At 42.2% G+C, this 18811-nt stretch overlaps 1 protein-coding gene across 1 annotated transcript in view; it reads left to right on the forward strand.

Annotated features, from left to right (window-relative positions):
* grk3 (G protein-coupled receptor kinase 3) overlaps nt 1-18811 on the forward strand; it is a 78187-nt gene that overhangs the window by 43917 nt on the left and 15459 nt on the right. The window contains exons 3-17 of the mRNA XM_085360123.1: nt 887-960; nt 1099-1200; nt 1965-2039; nt 3553-3614; nt 3721-3772; nt 4077-4168; nt 4256-4355; nt 5484-5562; nt 6099-6229; nt 8320-8414; nt 9735-9842; nt 12149-12215; nt 15817-15917; nt 16899-16965; nt 18108-18203. Coding sequence (XP_085216249.1) covers nt 887-960; nt 1099-1200; nt 1965-2039; nt 3553-3614; nt 3721-3772; nt 4077-4168; nt 4256-4355; nt 5484-5562; nt 6099-6229; nt 8320-8414; nt 9735-9842; nt 12149-12215; nt 15817-15917; nt 16899-16965; nt 18108-18203 — 1301 coding nt within the window. The remainder of the gene's footprint in view (nt 1-886; nt 961-1098; nt 1201-1964; nt 2040-3552; nt 3615-3720; nt 3773-4076; nt 4169-4255; nt 4356-5483; nt 5563-6098; nt 6230-8319; nt 8415-9734; nt 9843-12148; nt 12216-15816; nt 15918-16898; nt 16966-18107; nt 18204-18811) is intronic.

Below are 18811 nucleotides of genomic sequence, written 5' to 3' on the forward strand. Positions count from 1 at the left end.
TGTATGTGTGTTGGTACAGTTGTAAAGTGGTGAGTGGAATTAGTTGCTTTCGTGGCCTTTCTTAAGAATAAGACAGCTTCAGTCTTTCTTAAGGCTCATACAGTAAATACAGCTGCTTGGGTTTCAGCTCTGTGTTCTGCCAAGTGTTTACGCTGTGTGTGTGTGTGTGTGTGTGTGTGTGTGTGTGTCACCTCATGTTGGCTATAATACTATCATGTATTTACAGAACAGTCACATTTGTGCCTCAAGTTTGCTTTTGTATGTTTTATTGTCTAGTTTTATACCAAATAATTTCCTTATTGCCTCTGTGCTTGTACATTCCACTGTCATATATTCTGCTTATTTCACATTTCTTTGATATGCTTAACAACTTGGAGGAATTAAAGTCATTATGATTAGAGGCATGTGAGGTACGCTGATGAGCATATCGTACAGATTGATAGACACATGGTAAAATGGTAAATGGCCTGTATTTGTATAGCGCTTTATGGTAAGTCAGTAACTACGTCAGTGCATTACCTACCTAACTAAATGCCCAATGACACAGTGTCACATGTGGATCAGCTGTAATCCTAAAGCTAACACTGGTCGGGACTTTTGGTAATACCATTACTATGTTAATGAGCTATAAGAGGGTGATGTTTCATAGACTGTTAAAACTGTTACATCCACATACATCAAAAAAAGAAAGTTAGTCGAGGCCTGTTATAACTTTGACTTTAGGAGAAGTCGAAGGAGATCTGCTCGTCCTAAGTTTATGTTCTGTCTTATGTTTAATGTTTGGACTCCACTGGAGAGGCTAAAATCATTGTTGACCAGCAGACTGATAAATATTGCTGTTGCACTGAGATGTATACTCACTGTATTTTTGCTTTGTGTCTCACAGGCTTCCTGCTCTTCAAGGACTTCTGTATGAATGAAATAGATGAGGCTGTGCCTCAGCTCAAGTTCTACGAAGAAGTAAGTGTCCCATGCCCTGCGAATTAGAGTGCACAAAAGGGCTGGATGACCAGCTTGGGGCCTGTAATCCTGCTAATTCAGATTGAGCCTTCCGCATTCTGTGGTGTCGCTAAGCTGTGTGTGTGTTTTCTGTTTCAGATTAAGGACTATGAGAAGCTGGACTCTGAGGAGGAGCGGTTGAGCCGCAGCCGGCAGATTTACGATGTGTACATCATGAAGGAGCTCCTGTCCTGTTCACACGTGAGCATGCGGCCTTAACATCCACATTTTGACCACAGGACTCTGGTTCAAGCACACACAGACAAACATGCACACACCTCATGGGCATCTAATGATCCGCTCCCTAATATTCTCTTCTGTGAAAGCCGAGGAATCTGAGAGGTTTACGACACAAAGAGATCAGGAAAGCCACATTGTTGAAAAATATCAGAAAGAGACTGGTCAGTGGAACCTGGGATCATAAATGGAAACCAGATGCTTTTAGTAACAAACATTGAATCCCATATCCTCGATATTAATAATTTAATCTACAATTAATAATTTACTAGTGATGTAAATCCATACTATACTGTTGTTGGACCAATCCCGATCCCTGTAAAGCACAGTATACTCCAGTCTTCACCCTGCTTCTTCCTCTTCACCCGGCTTCTGGAGCAAGTCTAAACACACACACACACACACACACACACACACACACACACACACACACACACACACACACACACACACACACACACACACACACACACACACTCTACTGCTTTTGTCCTCATGCAAGGCAACAATTTCGGATGTAAAGCAAGCACGGTGCATGCTGGGGCTGTCTAAATGGAGGAAGTTATTAAACACCCACCACCCACGCAAACCCAGATATTGGTGTTGCTCTCTGCAGCAGCGTTACAGTAGGGGTCGCACATGCTCACAACAGAAAAAACAGAAGTGAAATAAATGTTTATGCTGCATTTTTAATGGCCTTTGGTTTTATTTCCTCCTCTTTGTCTTAGCCATTCTCTAAGAAAGCAGTGGACCATGTGCAGAGTCACTTGGCGAAGAAACAGGTCCCCCCAAACCTTTTTCAGGTAAATACTATTTGATCTCTGAAGCTGCACTTGTCTGACTGTGCTCTTTTAAACATGTAGGAAAAAAAAAAGTGAAGGATGGAAATAGTTTGATTTGATGATTGTAGACCTTTTACTTGTTTTTATATCAGCTCAGCTCATTGCCCCATATATTGCAAAGGAAACGGTCACTTGTTGTGTTTGATCCCACATACTCCATTAGTACCCTGTTGGTGGAGCCCTGACCCCAAAATGTGACTGAAGAAATGGTGCTTCCATTATTATTGTGCAAGTTGTTTGATGAGAGACACACAGTGATATCCTGCTGCTCTTGACAGAATAAAACTGGGACAAAAACTCCTCAGTCAGGTTTCGAAAACCTCAACGGTCAAACAGAACAAACATGAAACTTCCAAAACTTGTTAGTGCTGCATTGATACATGCATTTAGAATAGGTGGCAGTAAGAATGACTGGACTGTGAGCAGGGCAGGAGTCATGCATGTGTTAGCATATTTGTAGTTGTTGTTGTTTTTTTTAATGATGCCACTCTGCATCACAATGAAATGTAACATTTCATTAACAGACAAGTTTGTAGGTCTACACTGACTTTTATAAAAGGCAAGTGCCGCTTGATGACATGAACAGGGCCAAAACAAAATATCAGAACAGCAGCATGCAACACTGCACATGCTCCTTAGAAAGAAAATACCTGTAAAACTGTGTGTGTATTGAAGGAACATTTTAGGATCATAAATCACTTTGGTGGCTTTACTTAGGTTCTGAAAACCCCGTGGAGGTTTCTAGAGGAGCACTCATCTCCACCTTTCAGTCCAATGTACCAAAATAAAAAAATCCCCCCACAAAAACACCACCTATTTTGTGATTTATTTATTTTTTCTCCATTCTTAATTGACTGGTGTGGTATGCGTGTGTGATTGACATGTCATGTCCATGTCAAAGAGTATCTATAGCACCTGAGTTGTACCAGATTCCCTTCTGTGCTCAATATTTGAACTTTATTGTTTTCGTTCATGCTGTTGGTAATTAAACTTTTACCATGGCATCGCTTGCTAAAATGCCACCCAGGAAAATTACATGCAGAGCAACACAGACAGGAGCTGTGTTTGAGCTCAGAAAATCTAATCAGCAACTTCCTCTTTTAGACTACAACATGGCTTATTTTGTGGATATATAATTATACCCAGTGACTCTAAGATGTTACATCAACTTGTTAGTATTTCCTCTATATTTTCTCAGTCCTTGGGTTGTATGTGCAGCAGTAATACAGTACCTCTGTGTTACAACTGCACAAACAACTCAAAGACTCTTTGAGTCACAAACAAGATGTAAATGTTCAGTGGGCATTTCTGTGAAACAAGTTAGCTCACAAATACAAACCAGGTAAACAAGGCTGAGGCTCAGAAACAGTATGTGAACATGCAGTCCTGCCCACTCAGGAAAATAATTCACATACACCTGCAAAGCATTTTTGTCCACACATTTGCTGAAGAGAGTGTGTGTGTGTGTCTTTAGCCATACATCGTGGAGATCTGTGACAGCTTGAGAGGAAACATCTTCCAGAAGTTCATTGAGAGGTAATCATACTAGATGCGTTTTATTTTTGTTTCTCTTCCTCTTATTTTTCTTCAGCGGGGGGTGGTAGCTGACATCACATGTTGACATTTTGCTTTTTTCCTCCAGTGATAAATTCACTCGTTTTTGCCAGTGGAAGAATGTGGAGCTCAACATCCATGTGAGTATGGGGGACAGGGGGATTCTCCCAAAAGTTGACTATGTCTTTTTTATCTTATCGACTTAATGGGTTTGTAAAGAACCGTGTGGTTCTTTAGCAATTCCCTCCATCCAATGAAACACACCAGCAGAGCTGCCGAATCCTGAGATGTCTGGAAACAGACATCCGCTTTTTCAGATGGTGGGACGCAACAGCAACCTGAACCAAACGGGCACGTCCACCCAGAGTTTTCTGTCTCTGAGAGGAAGGCCATGTTTTTCTTCAGCTTGAGTTAAAGTCTCTGTGCTCCTCTCTCCTCCTTCAGCTGACCATGAATGACTTCAGCGTGCATCGGATCATCGGCAGGGGCGGCTTTGGAGAGGTGTACGGCTGCAGGAAGGCAGACACGGGAAAAATGTGAGCTCCGTAAATGTATTGAAAGGCACACCGCTCGGTGCAGTTACCTCTGCATGTGTAACCTGTGTCTGTCGCTCTGATTGTCAGGTATGCCATGAAGTGTTTGGACAAGAAAAGGATCAAAATGAAGCAGGGGGAGACTCTCGCACTCAACGAGAGAATCATGCTGTCATTAGTGAGCACAGGGGTGAGTTACACACCATGTTTGCACCAACAAAGGTTTTATTTTTTCTTAAATACTCGGCATGTTTTTAAAAATGCAATTCAGTACATTGCAATATGGTATACCAGTAAAACATAGTTACTCATACAGATCCCACTTATTCTAAACTCTGTGCTGCACAGACTTCCTGTATGGAACAGACTGCTTTGGTTTGAGCGCACAGGTTAAAAACAGCCTGAGATATTTTCCTCTAAAAAGACACTACTTCCAGAAACTACAAACAGAACTTTGTTTTCTGTCCATTCTTCAGCTCACCTCCCCTAACACTTAGCCCATGTCTTCTTGAGTGGGCAAGTTAAATATATGTGTATGACATACTGTTAAACAGACTCCACCTTAAGCAGTAAAATATTGCCCACCATATTCTCACTTTGACTTTGATTTCCACATCAGAAGGAAAAACATTTATCAAAGAAGAAAACTGATCAAGTTGATTTTGGGGGGAAATAAAGCACAATAGCATCATCGGTTTATTTTCTCTACAGAAATTCTATTCATTCAAATTCCCTTGATTCCTGCAGTAACTCTGTGCTCCATCAACAAGGCCCCCTGAGAGACTGAGAATCTCTGCTGTAGCTGCAGAGCGGTGTCAGTTCAGACAGGCCACCGGGCAAAGCTCAGCTGACATCTTTCTTCAAATCCAGTTAGGAAGTCTCTCATTGGACGCTCTGTTTAGCCTACCCCCTAACCCTTTGCTTACCCACAGTTGCTGCACACCTGCAAGCCGTTTTGAACCCCATGCCCACTGAAGTTGCTTCCTTCATGCTGAATCTGCTTTAACTGTTGTCATATCGATGATATTATATCATCGATGCCTGTGCTGTTCCTGCTGGGTCATTCAGGGGATACCTCAATTTATAGCCCTGATGCCTAATGTCAGTGTCCCTGAGACTACAGTGGTCCTGAGTGAAATCCATCTTTCTGATTTAAAAATCGGTTTTTTGTGCTGCATGGGTGTGTTTTACTAAAGGTCCTCAGTTCTTTTTCCACTACTAGCTGTATAACCCATTTTAGGAAAACCACAAGAGTAAGGTTAGCTGGGAGGAGTTCACTTGTAGACTTTAAACTCGTTCTCTCTGCATCTTCCTTCAGGACTGCCCGTTCATTGTGTGTATGACGTATGCCTTCCACACGCCTGACAAGCTGTGCTTTATCCTGGACCTCATGAACGGTAGGATGTCCCACACCTTCCTTCCTTCCTGCCTTAGATTAAACTCCTGCCGAGTCCAATCTGTCCTGAGACACAAAGATGGGATTACTCGGACTGCCAGTCGCCACTCAGGCCATTCCTCCCTCAGGGAGTTGATAGGATTTTGATCTCATTGATGACGCCTCACACCACCTGCCTGTGTTAGATTCTTTTGCATCTAAGATCAGCCTCCTTTTGAAGTCACACCTCAATGTTAAGTATATCCTGATCAGGACTGGCCAACTTTCAAAGTCAACAGTCACCACCAAACAGTGTCCACTGCTCGCTATTTGAGCTTCAGTTATGCTAATGAATACAGACAATCATTAGCTCAGTGAGACAGCTGGAAAAGAGAAGAGTGTCATAGAGAGCCTGCCATCGATTTTCATTTTCTCCCCCACGAGAAGGTTACCACAACTTATGGACAGATATTGATTTAAACTGAGGTGTTTTGATGTCATGCACTTACTGTGTATGTTTGTGTGTGTGTGTGTCTCTCTCTCTCTCTCTGTGTTCAGGGGGTGATCTGCACTACCACCTGTCTCAGCACGGCGTGTTCAGTGAGAAAGAGATGCGTTTTTATGCAGCTGAAATCATCCTGGGTCTGGAGCACATGCACAACCGCTTTGTCGTCTACAGAGACCTCAAGGTAGACTCCCCCTGATTCCAGACGGAAATCATCCTGAACACAATCATTCCTATAATCAGCATATTCCATGATGTGGCCAACAATGAGTTTTTCCTGTCAAAAGAAACTTAAAAGCAGCTTTTCATACAATAAATTCTGAGGACTCATTTTATGCATAACCTGGAATCTATTTACAGTGGACTGAGGTGAAATTTATACCCAACATCCAAGAAACCCTCAGGACAGCCTCCATCTAAATAACTCAGGTCCTACCAGCTGGTGCATTACTGAGCTGCATTACATATAGGTTTCCCTAATATTTTGCCCCGTTAATGTATACTGATCTGTAGCAGGAAAAAAAACAAACAAACTTAGAAGCTAGCTGTGGTGTAAGGGATTACTAGCTACTACCTCTGATTGACTTAACCGGGTGTTACTGCCGACGTCAATCGTAAGTCTACGGAATTTACATTTGCCCTTGCCCAGCAGTTTTAAATTTCCTTCAATGTCACCTGCTCTGGCCCCTGGAAGACAATTGACTATGGTTGCTGGTGTCTCTAGCTTCACATCATGTCTTAGAACAGAATCGCCAATTTGCAGAGTTTGGTCCACACACATGAATGGGGTTGATGGCATACCAGGGGCTTCTTCTGTGCTTCCTCCTCACCGTCACCCAGTCATCCTGTTTTCCCGGCTGCTCACGGCAGTCTGTTGGGGCAGAGTTAACGGGGCTACGCTACCTTCAGCTGCACCAGCTACAGGGGCCTGGCTAGCTGCAGGTTTTTCAACGATGCAAGCTGCGTCTCCAGTTCAGGGACCTTAGCCTCCAGAGCTGCAAACAGGTTAATTCCATTACAAGTATTGCTATTTCTAAAGGAGGCCGATGAGTAACTAAACATCTGACACACAGAGCAGGAAAGTGCTAGAGAGACAGGTCAAGAGGCCATGTTTCCATTGCGTCGGCTATGAGCTAAACTGGCAAACAGTCATCTAAAGCAATGGAAGACATATTGTAGTAAACAGCGTGTTTTGCACAGCACTAAATAAAGGACGGGAGTATAATAATATAATTGACAATAAATGATAAATATAATATCATCATCCAATATAGGACTTGAATTAAATCAGTCCAACAATTCACCTCACCAGAATCTGTGTCTGTGGCTTATTACTGCGGGGCACTGGACACATGCTCTCCACGTTCAACTTTCAACTTACAGATCCTTTTTTTTGTATGTGTGTCTTTTGTATCGTTCATCTGTAAAAGCAGCACCTTTCATATTCCATGCAGTCGTATAAATCCGCCTCTGAAAATAGTCCCTCAACATATTTGTCCGGCTTAGCTAAAACTGAAGCGACCAGCTGTTTCAGGAAATCGCTGAGTGGTTTAAAAAGGTAATGACCACATACAGCATCTGAGCGTTTTTCTACTTCCCGGGAGTCGCACAAAGCAAGAAAACACAATTTTGTACTTCATAGGATTTATTTACAATCAGAAAATTTTTTAATATCACCAGAGTTTTAATCCTTTGTTTTAAAAAATCAAAACAACCAAAACTGCAATGATTATCATTAACTGCACATCAGAACCTGTGCCATGTTCCCTTTAGATAACAGTTTGCTATTCAGGCTGTAAAAGGGGGATTCTAACTTTTTAGATAAGCATCCCTTAGTCCACTCACCCACCGCTGCACCTCCACAGCTTCACGTTTCATAGCTTCATATCAACCAATTTGTCAGCTGTCCTCTGTTTTTTCTCCGATTCCCCTGTTTGGACTGGCTGCCATCATAATGGATATATTTTGCTGGAAGTCAGGGAGCAGTTTTAGTGCTTCAGTAAACAGTGCAGTTCAATGCAAATAATACTAAGGCAGCGTTGGACAGAAAGAAAGAGAGTGAGCTCCAGATGTGCCAAACGGCAGAGGATAACCAGGACAGGAGGCGCTCTTACTGTCTGTATTCACACAGAATCTCTGCTAGGGAACGGAAATTGTAACTTAAGTCTTGAATTAGTTAGCTCTCCAACATTGTATCCTATGCTTTATCGTGTTATCTCTCACATTCTCCATCACCCTCTCCATCACTCTGCCTATGTGTATGTCCTCCCTCAGCCAGCTAATATCCTGTTGGATGAACACGGTCATGTTCGTATCTCTGACCTCGGCTTGGCCTGCGACTTTTCCAAGAAGAAGCCCCACGCCAGCGTGTAAGTTCATCTGAGTTTAACTCTGCACAGCATTTACGTGTCTTGGGGTAGGTGGGTGGGCTGGCTCATAAATGTAAATAAATCTATATTAATATGAAATACAGCTGGCGCTGCTCGGGGTTCTCTCTGAACATCTCTCGCAGTGATTACATTTTAAATGGGTTGGACTATCTCAGCTCGCTGCACTTTGACAAGTGGAGAGGATTGTGCCGACCTGATGGATCATGCATTAAAGGGCAAATAAAAAGAGTCTGTGGTGAAGTTCCCAAGAACGGAGCTGTATTAAGTTACTGTTAATGCAAGTCAAACATTTCCTGCTGCTGCAGCTTCACATTAAAAGCTTTTTAAGTGGTGAAACACATTTTAATTGAATATGAAGTAACCACAGGAAATGCATTGTGTTGCTGCGTACTCTGCTGATTAATGTGCTCCTCGGAGATTGTTAGTGAGCAAAAAGACAGCACTGTAATGTCTCGGGCAGCGAGTTGTCAGAAAGAGATGCTGAGGAGGACAAACATCCCACTGCAACTTCTTGTCCATCCAGTCAGCGATGTGGGTTGAAATGATGTCTTCATATTGGTTGGGTGAGTGGTGATATATGATACACCACTATTACATGAAGTGTTCTTCAGTAAATCAGCGCTAACTAATCAGTTGCAATTCAAAGATCAGTTTTCTGCCCATGATTGTGGTGCCTTTAAAGCTTTGTGTGTCAGGTCCACAAACATAGCGGTGGACTGCTGTCCATCACACGTTGACATTTTAAGTAGCTGTGCAGGACTGGCAGCGTGCTCCTCAGTTGAGATGGAGACTGGCAGCAAAGCTTGAGTGATTGATCCCTAATACGTCAATGAATTGCTTCGCCCTGCATGGATCATAATGTGGAGCTCAGTGAGCTCGCAGCAGACATTCAGCATCTTTTCATTACAGTTATTATCACTAATATTTTTAACTGTCTACTTGTTCATTGTTGGCGAATATTCTTTCTTGGATTCATTTGAATATTTTCAGACATGTTATCTTGGGCTCTGTTCATTGTTATTTTACATGATTGATGCTCCATTTATGCTGATGTTTATAGCTCTACTCTCCTGCAAACGATGAAAGCTAAACACAAGGGCCTACATTGGGTTCAGTTTCAGTAAAATGAATTTCTGCAAAGAGGTGTAATGAATTGGTACTTCATAACTAGATTAAAAAAATAGAATAAAAAGAATAAGCCCAGAAGGGCTGACTGTCCTGAACATCTGTATAATAATTATTGAGAGAAATACCAATTTCCTGCATTCATTGTTTTGACGTGTGCTGTGCTTGTTGCAGTGGCACTCATGGCTACATGGCTCCAGAGGTTCTTCAGAAGGGGACGGCATACGACAGCAGTGCCGACTGGTTCTCCTTAGGCTGCATGCTCTTCAAACTCCTCCGAGGGTAACCACTCAGGCTTTACTTGTTCCTCTCAGCTCATCTATCCCCCTTGCTGCACTGTCCTGACTTCCTGTCAGCTTTCAGCCTGCTCTGCCACTCTCAGTAAACTCTTCGAATCTGCTCGCTCGCCTTTCTCGGCATCTCTCACCAGCCTGCTTTCTATTTGGTGTGTGTTTGATCTTGTTTGTGTGCAAGCCTGTGTGTGTGTGTGTGTTTGTTTGATCTGGAGTGTGTAAATGCCAGAGGTCTGGGTACAGTAGGTCAGAAATCCGGTAAAAGCAGTTGTGTGTGTGTGTGTGTGCGTGCGTGTGTGTGTGGGGGGGGGGTGTTGGGCGGGTTTGCTTATCCTGAGTGAGCAAAAGAGAAGAGCAAGTGTGACGTGAATCCATTGATGTTCAGATCCATGTGTTTGAACACTTTAAAGAGGAAGAGTGTGCAGGCCTTTGGTCAAAGGTTGTCTGCGTCTTTCAACACTAGAGTCCAAATTCTCAGAGCTGGATGAGATTTCTTTTTCTTTCTTTCTTTTTTTTTTTTTGGAAACCACTTAAAGCAAGATGTGGTCAGTATCATTGTTTTCTTCTTTTTACACACACATATACACTGTCTCACACAAGTGAGTACACCCCTCAAAATTTTGTAAATATTTTGTTATATCTTTTCATGGGACAACATCGAAGATATGACACTTTGATACAATGTAAAGAAGTCAGTGTACAGCTTGCTGCCCCCTCTAAGTAACTCAATACACAGCCATTATTGCAACAAAAGTGGGTATATATACATATATATATGTGTCTATATCTCTACCTGTCTGTCTGTCTAGACATGTCCATACACATATCTAGATATAGGCATATATATGTATATACATATACACCCCCCCCCCCCCCCCCCCCCCCCAAAATATCACTCCATCAATTAGTGAACAGTCTCTGAAATAATAATTTTCATCCTGTTCCATGCCCATATTTAATTTGACACACTACAGGGTTTTGGCTAAGAAGACTGGCTTCAGGCTTAATAGACGTTCTTTTGCATATTTTTGTATTTTTTCCACACTGTTGACGATGTGTTACCTCTCTAGTGTTATCTCTTTCTGAGCAGCGCTACATTTTCGTTCTTGGCTTTACTCATCCGGACATCCTGGCTTCTGAGAAATTTTTTTTTTTCTTTCACCAACGCACCACTACCTTTTTTTTGAGGGAGTGGGGAACATGTTGACTGTGATTGGTTGTTGCGACGGCGTTACGCCAAATCTACGTACTGACTGATAGGCCAGATGTGCTGATCGAATTTTAAAATCTTGGTTTATGGTTGTCATCGACAACCGTAAACTATAAACCAGGTGCTTCAAGAGCATGGAGTGTCTGGCCTATTGGTACAGGCCATTCAATCCTTATACAACCACTGCTGGAGCTTGGTCTGCATAAGTTGACATGGAGTTTCGGGCATGTCTCACCAGGAAGAGACCCAGGACACGCTGGAGCGATTATATATCTCTCGACCAGCCTGGGAACGTCTTAGTGTCCTCCAGAAAGGCTGGATGAGGTGGCCAGGGAGAGGGAGGTCTGGGCTTCTCTGCTTAGGCTGCTAGCTGTAGCTTACTTACTGCTGCACTTGTTTCATAACTTTAGCAGCGAGCAAGCCAGCTTACCAGCCAGAAGGGTTAAAGAACTTAACTAGCTGACTTGACACAGTATGCTGCTAGTAGGGATAAGCATTGAAGCTAGCAGAGAAGCTAACATTAGCCAGAAGAAAGCAATCTAAATAAAGTTCTCTCCAGATCCGGTGCCCTGCCTGCACCCCCCAAGTCAATATAAGTGACAATTTATTTATTTATTTATTTTTTTTAGTCACTGCCTCTGTTCTAATTGAAGCTAATGTGTTCCTAACCTTTTAATCCAGTCCTTTGACTCGTGAACTGTGTGAAAGGATGGATACTATTTTTGCAGTATGCACTAACCTGTGCCACATTAGAATGCTTAAACTAAAATATGGTTCGTCATGAATCTTAATTCAGTCTGATAGTGCCAGTTGGATAGATGGTGTAGGACGTCCGGCTGTTAAAGCATTAAAAAACTCCTACTTTCTTCAGTGTTCTTTCCACACCAGCTGCACAAACACTCATTAACATCTACCAAGTCAGCATTTGAAGCTGCAGGTGTGTTGGCAGCGTCTGTGTAATTTACCTGAGGGAGTTTTTTGTTCTTGCTTCCAAACACCTCTTTTCTCACTCCATCCATCTCCACTTCTGCTGTTCCTAGTCATCGACAGTGTCACCATCTCGCTCTCTGTCTCTTCTGTTTTAGGCACAGTCCCTTCAGACAGCACAAGACCAAAGACAAACATGAGATCGACCGCATGACGCTCACCATGGTAAGATACATCCACACTACATGAGAGAAGATGCATGGGTGTCTGTGTGTAAACACATCTCAAAGCACACACAGGGGATTGTGTGTGTGTGTGTGTGTGTGTGTGTGTGTGTGTGTGTGTGTGTGTGTCTTTGCTTTACCCTAAGCACCTAGGTTTGGCCTGTTTGGCTTACAGTAATTCCAAATGTGTACACACTTTTATTATATATATATATATATATATATATATATATATATATATATATATATATATATATATATATATATATATATATATATATATATATATATATGCGCACGTACTGTACTGTGAAAAAACAGCCTGAGCAGAATCTGTTGCTAGTCTTTCCTGCACATCTTTGACAGGGTTGTATGTAAGTTTTGGGATCAGCTTTTAGTGTCTTTGCCTGTTGACCTTGCTTTTTTGTAGGTGTGCAGATAGAAATGGGAGCAGTATCCACTGTCACTCTTCCACTGGGAGCAAAGCTTGTAAAATAGCTCACTGTTTACAGGAACACAGCTGGATGAGCGAAAGTAGCCATTAGCTTGATCATTGTTTGCTGTGGGTTCAAACTTGTACACAGATCAAGTCCCTCTAAAACAAAATCATTCCACTGTGTGACTAAATGAAAATGTAACTCTTTTTAATTAGTACCTAATTGACTCAGTTTTGGTTGTTTTGAGTACCACATAATGTACCTGGGGTCGTTGTATGCGACACAAACACAACGACAATGGAGGATGTCGAGTCAGTGGTGTACCTGCTGCTAAGTCTGTTGCTTTGTGTCAGACTCATGGACCGCTGTATTGGTTTGTGTGCGGCCGTTTCCCTCGTTGCCAGGTTTCAAAATCGGCAGTTTTGATTTTCATGAAGTAGTTGCTCTGTTGGAACCTAGGCCGAGCGGGTACTGAAAAAGTACTCGGTACCAGGTACTTTGGCACCATACACCATACACCATTTTGGCCAAAATTTTAATAATAATAATAATGTATACTTTATTGATCCCTGTGGGGAAATTCCTCTCTGCATTTAACCCATTCACTCAGTGAAGCAGTGTTGATGTGTTGTATTGAAGAGATAACAACTGAGTTGAAGTAGGGCTGGGATGGATTTAAGTGTAATACTACGTTTGCATTGTGGGTCTATGAAACTCTCCTTAACAAAGCCTTTGAGGAAAACAAAAAGCACACATCCAGAAACAGAATGACACACCCACTGTTAATACACTGCCCCCTGGTGGTGAAAGTTCAACTCTGCACTGGGTAACTGCACCAAGCATCTATAAGGTTTGCTAGATGGGGTTGATGAGGCAACATTGCACAATTAACTATTATTACACAAAGTAGCTTAGAAGGACTGGAGTCTACTCTGAGTGTCTGTCTGAGAAATTTGATGCTGAGCGTGTGGGATGGATGGTGTCTGCTGAGCCCACCCACGACATGTCTGCTTTACCCTCCTCACATCCACACCAGACTCGTGCAAAGGCGACATATCATGTTAGAGTGCAGGCAGGTTCATCGTGACAAAGCACAATGTGAATGTTCACCACAGCCTGACACTCATCTCTCTGCCTGCCAGCTGCAGCAGCTGTCCATCACAGGGGAGTGGAGCCAGAGATCTGGCTCTGTTTGTGTGTTTTGTCAGGACATGAAACAGTTGAATTGTGACGGTGCTCCATCCCTCACATACACTGAGCATGCCTGCTAAACAGTGAAAGTATGATCTTTCATATCATAATAAATCCAGATTAGGATTTTAATCCAGCCACTTAATCTGGTTTTATCCTCTTAATCCTTGTCTGGGTGTGTATCTGTGTTTCAGAAAGGGGCTGGGAGAGGAGGAGGATTGCGATTCATCCATGAACAGACTAAAAATACTGCTTTATATGCCCCAGTGTTTATTAAACGTGATGAATGGTTTCATTACATAAACATGAAGGATGGAGAGCACAGTGAAAAGGCTGAGAGCTGAGCAGCCAAGACAGGAAGAGATGAATGGAGCAGATCTCAGTAGATGGCATGTCTGAACTTTGAAACACCTCCATGAAGCAACTGAGCAAAAAAATCCAAGGGTGGAGGCTAACTTGGGTTGTAGCAGGGGGCTGTATGAAGAGAAATGGGCAGGTGCTAAAACGGCTGTTGACTTATCCCACTTATCAACCCTGTCTGTCCGGTGAAGGGCAAAGAAAAGAGAGTATGAATTACACTCTGCCTTCAGATGAGACTAGAAGAAGAAGAAGGACACTTGAGTCATTGAGCTTTCCAGACTTTTAGAGGAAAATGAAGGGTGGTTAAAAATAAAACTTCAAATTTGAGTTTGCTTTTAAGGGAAGGCTGTGCTATACTGTGGGGAGAAAAAGTGAGGTATAACCGCATGCCACACTTTCTGGATGCTGCTCGGCTCCGTTTTTTCACCTTTTTGGGGGCAGAACCTGCAGGGACGCGTTTCATGTGTAGAGTCCCAAAAGCTAGTTGGAAGAGATTCTTGGAGCAAAAGACACTAACTCGTCTGCAGGTTTCATTTCAAGCTGAACTTTGTCTGGTGTTAAACATCAACTGATACAGCTATTACAAATATTGTGAATGTAGGAAAAGCCTTTTAGTATTCACATCATTTCATTAGTTTGTTTTACTGAACTCTTCTAACAACTGTAACTGCCTAAAGTTCTGAAAGTTCATTTTTGGTGATTTTAATTGGTAAATGTTCTGTATTTGTATAGCGCTTTTCTAGTCCCTAAGGACCCCAAAGCGCTTTACATGTCCAGTCATCCACCCATACATAGTTTAACCAAATTGACACAACCAGTGCAGATGTACACGTAGTTAAGATACTGCAGAATTATCAGCAGCACGTATTAAAAGATGTGAGAGAATGGAGTCGTGATCATGATGAGTACATGCAAACTTCTGACCACAGCTGTATAATTGCTGATCTAGTTGTTAACACATTTGCCCTGCACACAAAAAAGGCTTCTTTGTTTCTGGGAGCAGACCCAGCCTCGGGGGGTCACTACTGAGTATACTCCTACTGCCTAGATTGTTTTTTTTGTTGTTGTTGTTGAAAAGTTTGTGAAGGTGGACCATAACAGCCGTTACTTTGGTGACTGGTGTTTAACTTTTGTTTTTAGTGGCCTCAGCTGTAATGGTATATACACTTATTCCATTTTTATTTACTCTTTTCAAAGAAACCTTAAGAACTCTTTCACCTCTTTATCAGGTCATCAGCTGAACATGTAGTCAGTGCAAACGTGACATAAAAATATTACATCAGTAAGATCAGTGAGGTGAAAAGGTACTGCTTCAGTAAGTTGTACTTTTTTCATAATGCCTTATTGATATGTATTGGCTGTACCAATTACTCTGACCATTCTATCTACACGTACTCTGTCCTCCATAGATGCAGAGGTGCTGGCCCTGAGTTTGTTGCTTTTATATCAGCTATCTAAGCCTGTCTGTAATCAGAGGAGTTTGGATGTTATTTTATTTTTAAGCAAAGTGTTCACTGCAAAGTTCACTACTCAGTTCAAACATCTCACTCTCATTCCCTCCTCTTCCCTTCCTTCCTCCCTTCCTTCTTTCCTTCCTCTCTGTTACACCCGCAGAATGTGGAGCTGCCAGACTCTTTCACTGCAGAGCTCAAAGATCTTCTGGAGGGGCTGCTGCAGAGAGATGTATCCAAGAGGCTCGGCTGCCAGGGCCGTGGGTATGATATGCACGCACCGCACACACTTATTTTCATATTTTAGTGAGGACCTCTAAGGGTACGTTCACACTGCAGGCGAAAGCACATCAAATCCAACTTTTTTGACCCATATCCGATCATGGTATGACAGTGTGAACAGCACAAATCCGATATTTTCAAATCCGACCTGGGTCACTTTTGTATGTGGTACTGAATCCGATACATATCTGATGTTTTAGTGTGTGACGTCTTCTTTTGCACATACGAGCCGCTTTGAGGGTTCGCACTAGAGCGCGTTTGCTGTCACATTTCATTTGTAGTGTGAACAAGCAGACAAAAAAATTGGATTTGATCAAAAAATCAGAATTGAGCATTAAGATCTGCAGTGTGAGCGTAACCTAATTGACATAATGCCGCTTACCCTAGCCAATAAAAATGAATGCCTAAACCTAACCATAAACTAATTGTAACTAAAACCACATTTTGAGCCTCAAAAAGGCCTTCAGACACATGGGGATGGGCACTTTGTCCCCATAAGTGACTGTTGGTCCCCACATGTACACACAGGCTAAATTTCACATTAACCTCTGTCATGTATCAGTGTTTACATACACAGGCATGCAGATGAATACATCAGTTAGACAAATTTTGCTAAATGTGCTCATTAAGTCTGATAACACTGGGTGGTGTAGTTTGCAGTCCGCTGGAGACAAATGGTGGTGGACATGAAGTGGACTAATAGAAGCTGAGTTCATAACTAATTTGATCATTGCTGTCATTTTGCATCAGCTTATAATTAAAGCCAAGGGATGGATCTTTGTCTGCTTGGGGTTAAATGGCAGAATTGTGTGCGTTTGTCAGAGGGCTGTATTATGGCAAACAGTGCCACCTAGTGTGGATATGAGAAATAACACTGTTTTGTGTGTGTGTGTGCGTGTGTGTGTGTGTGTGTGTGTGTGTGTGTGTGTGTGTGTGTGTGTGTGTGTGTGTGTGTGCACGCAGAGCCTCTGAGGTGAAGGAGCATCAGTTTTTCAAAGGCATTGACTGGCAGCAAGTTTACCTCCAGAAGGTAAGTGAGGTTCACTTCTGTTGTGAATCTGCTTTATTCTTTGTTCTCTCAGGATTTCTTGCCTGGAAGCTTATAAGTCTGGTTTCCATGATGAAGCTAATTAATGTACAGTGTTTGATCAGACGGCGATCACAAGGTATCCAACTCTGATCTATACTATTATAATGCAGGAGAGGTCATCAGCAGGTCTTCAGAGCTATGCTGACAAAAGCTGCAGTAGCTGCTGGTTATGTACATTTATAATTGTTGCTGTCATGATTAGCAAAGAAAAAAAAACTGACAAGTTGAGCCCACTTTGAATATGACATTATATCCACAAGTCTGATACTGATACTCAGTATCAGATGAGGCACAACTATTCATGCGATAAATTAATGAGTTTTGTGAGGTTCTTCAACAGCAGAAGAGTAGCTGATTCTTGCCATAGTAATGAGTCTGTGACGTCTGTTTCTGTCTATCAGCCTCACATCTCTACAGTAATTATTTCATTCACAGCCTTACAGCAGGTTTTACTCGCCTCACCTGTTGACGAGTCATATTGTCTCCAAGGCCACAAACTTATCTGTTTTTGCCCCCAGTTCACATACTATAACTGGCCACATTAATTGTTGCTCTGCTTTTGCCATCCAGTTCACTAAAAAACTACGACTTATTGGCATCCATTGCTGGGCCAATGTTTACTTAGGAGTTAGCAGTTAGCAGGCAGTGCTAACTTCAGTGGGTAGGCTTTCAAATCAGTGTGAACAACCAGACCGAAAAAAAAAGTGGATTTGATCAAAAAATTGGAATTGAGCATTAAGACCTGCAGTGTGACCTTAGCCTTAGTGACCCTTTGACTTAGGGTCAAAGAGCAGAGTCTTTGTTAGGGTTAATATATCATTCAAACTGAAAGCCACATAAAATCTTGGAGTTTTCCTCCAATCAGGTAAACTAATGGAGGCTAACTAACTGACTAACTCTGAATTGGACTACATTAGTCCATGCCAATTACTGTTGCTATGGTTACCTTGAGGGAAGAACTACTACAGGACTGTTGCTTTGCTAACACTCCTGTTTTGCTTTTATCGTCCTCTCACTTGTTACACGTTTTGCCTCATCTTCTGAAATCCATGTGTCTGTTCTCCCCCTCTTCCTCTGTCCAGTACTCTCCTCCTTTAATCCCTCCAAGGGGAGAGGTGAATGCTGCAGATGCTTTTGACATTGGATCTTTTGATGAAGAGGACACCAAGGGCATCAAGGTAAAACAATCTTACACTTCCATCTCCTCTGTTTATTTTAATTCAATTTAGTTTTATTTATATAGCACCAAACCACAACAACAGTCACCTCAAGGTGTTTAATATTGTAAGGTAGACCCTACAATAATACATACAGAGAAAAACCCAACAATTATATGACTCCCTATGAACAAGCACTTTTGCAACAGTGCAAAAGGAAGAAATCTCCAGCAGAACTAGGCTGAGGGAGGGGCGGCCATCTGCTCAACCGGTTGGGGAGAGAGAAGGAAGACAGAGATTAATAACAAGTAATGATTCTATGCAGAGGGGTCTATTAACACATGAGTGAGTGAGAAAGGTGACTGAAGAGGAAATACTCAATGCACCATGGGAATTCCCCAGCAGCCTACACTTATTGCAGCATAACAAAGGGAAGTTTAAGGGTCACCTAATCCAGCCAAAAGGAAGTTTTTATGCCTAATCCTAAAAGCAGAGATAGTGTCTGTCTCCCAAATCGAAACTGGAAGCTGGTTCCATAGAAGAAGGACCTGGAAACTGAAGGGTCTGCCTCCAATTCTACTTTTAAATACTCTAGGAACCACAAGTAAGCCTGCAGTGCGAGAGTGAAG

This window comes from Diplotaxodon limnothrissa, linkage group LG7, assembly GCF_057381915.1.
Source record: "Diplotaxodon limnothrissa isolate DT_005_m linkage group LG7, D_limnothrissa_male_GT1.1, whole genome shotgun sequence".
In the NCBI taxonomy this organism is placed as follows: Eukaryota; Metazoa; Chordata; class Actinopteri; order Cichliformes; family Cichlidae; genus Diplotaxodon; species Diplotaxodon limnothrissa.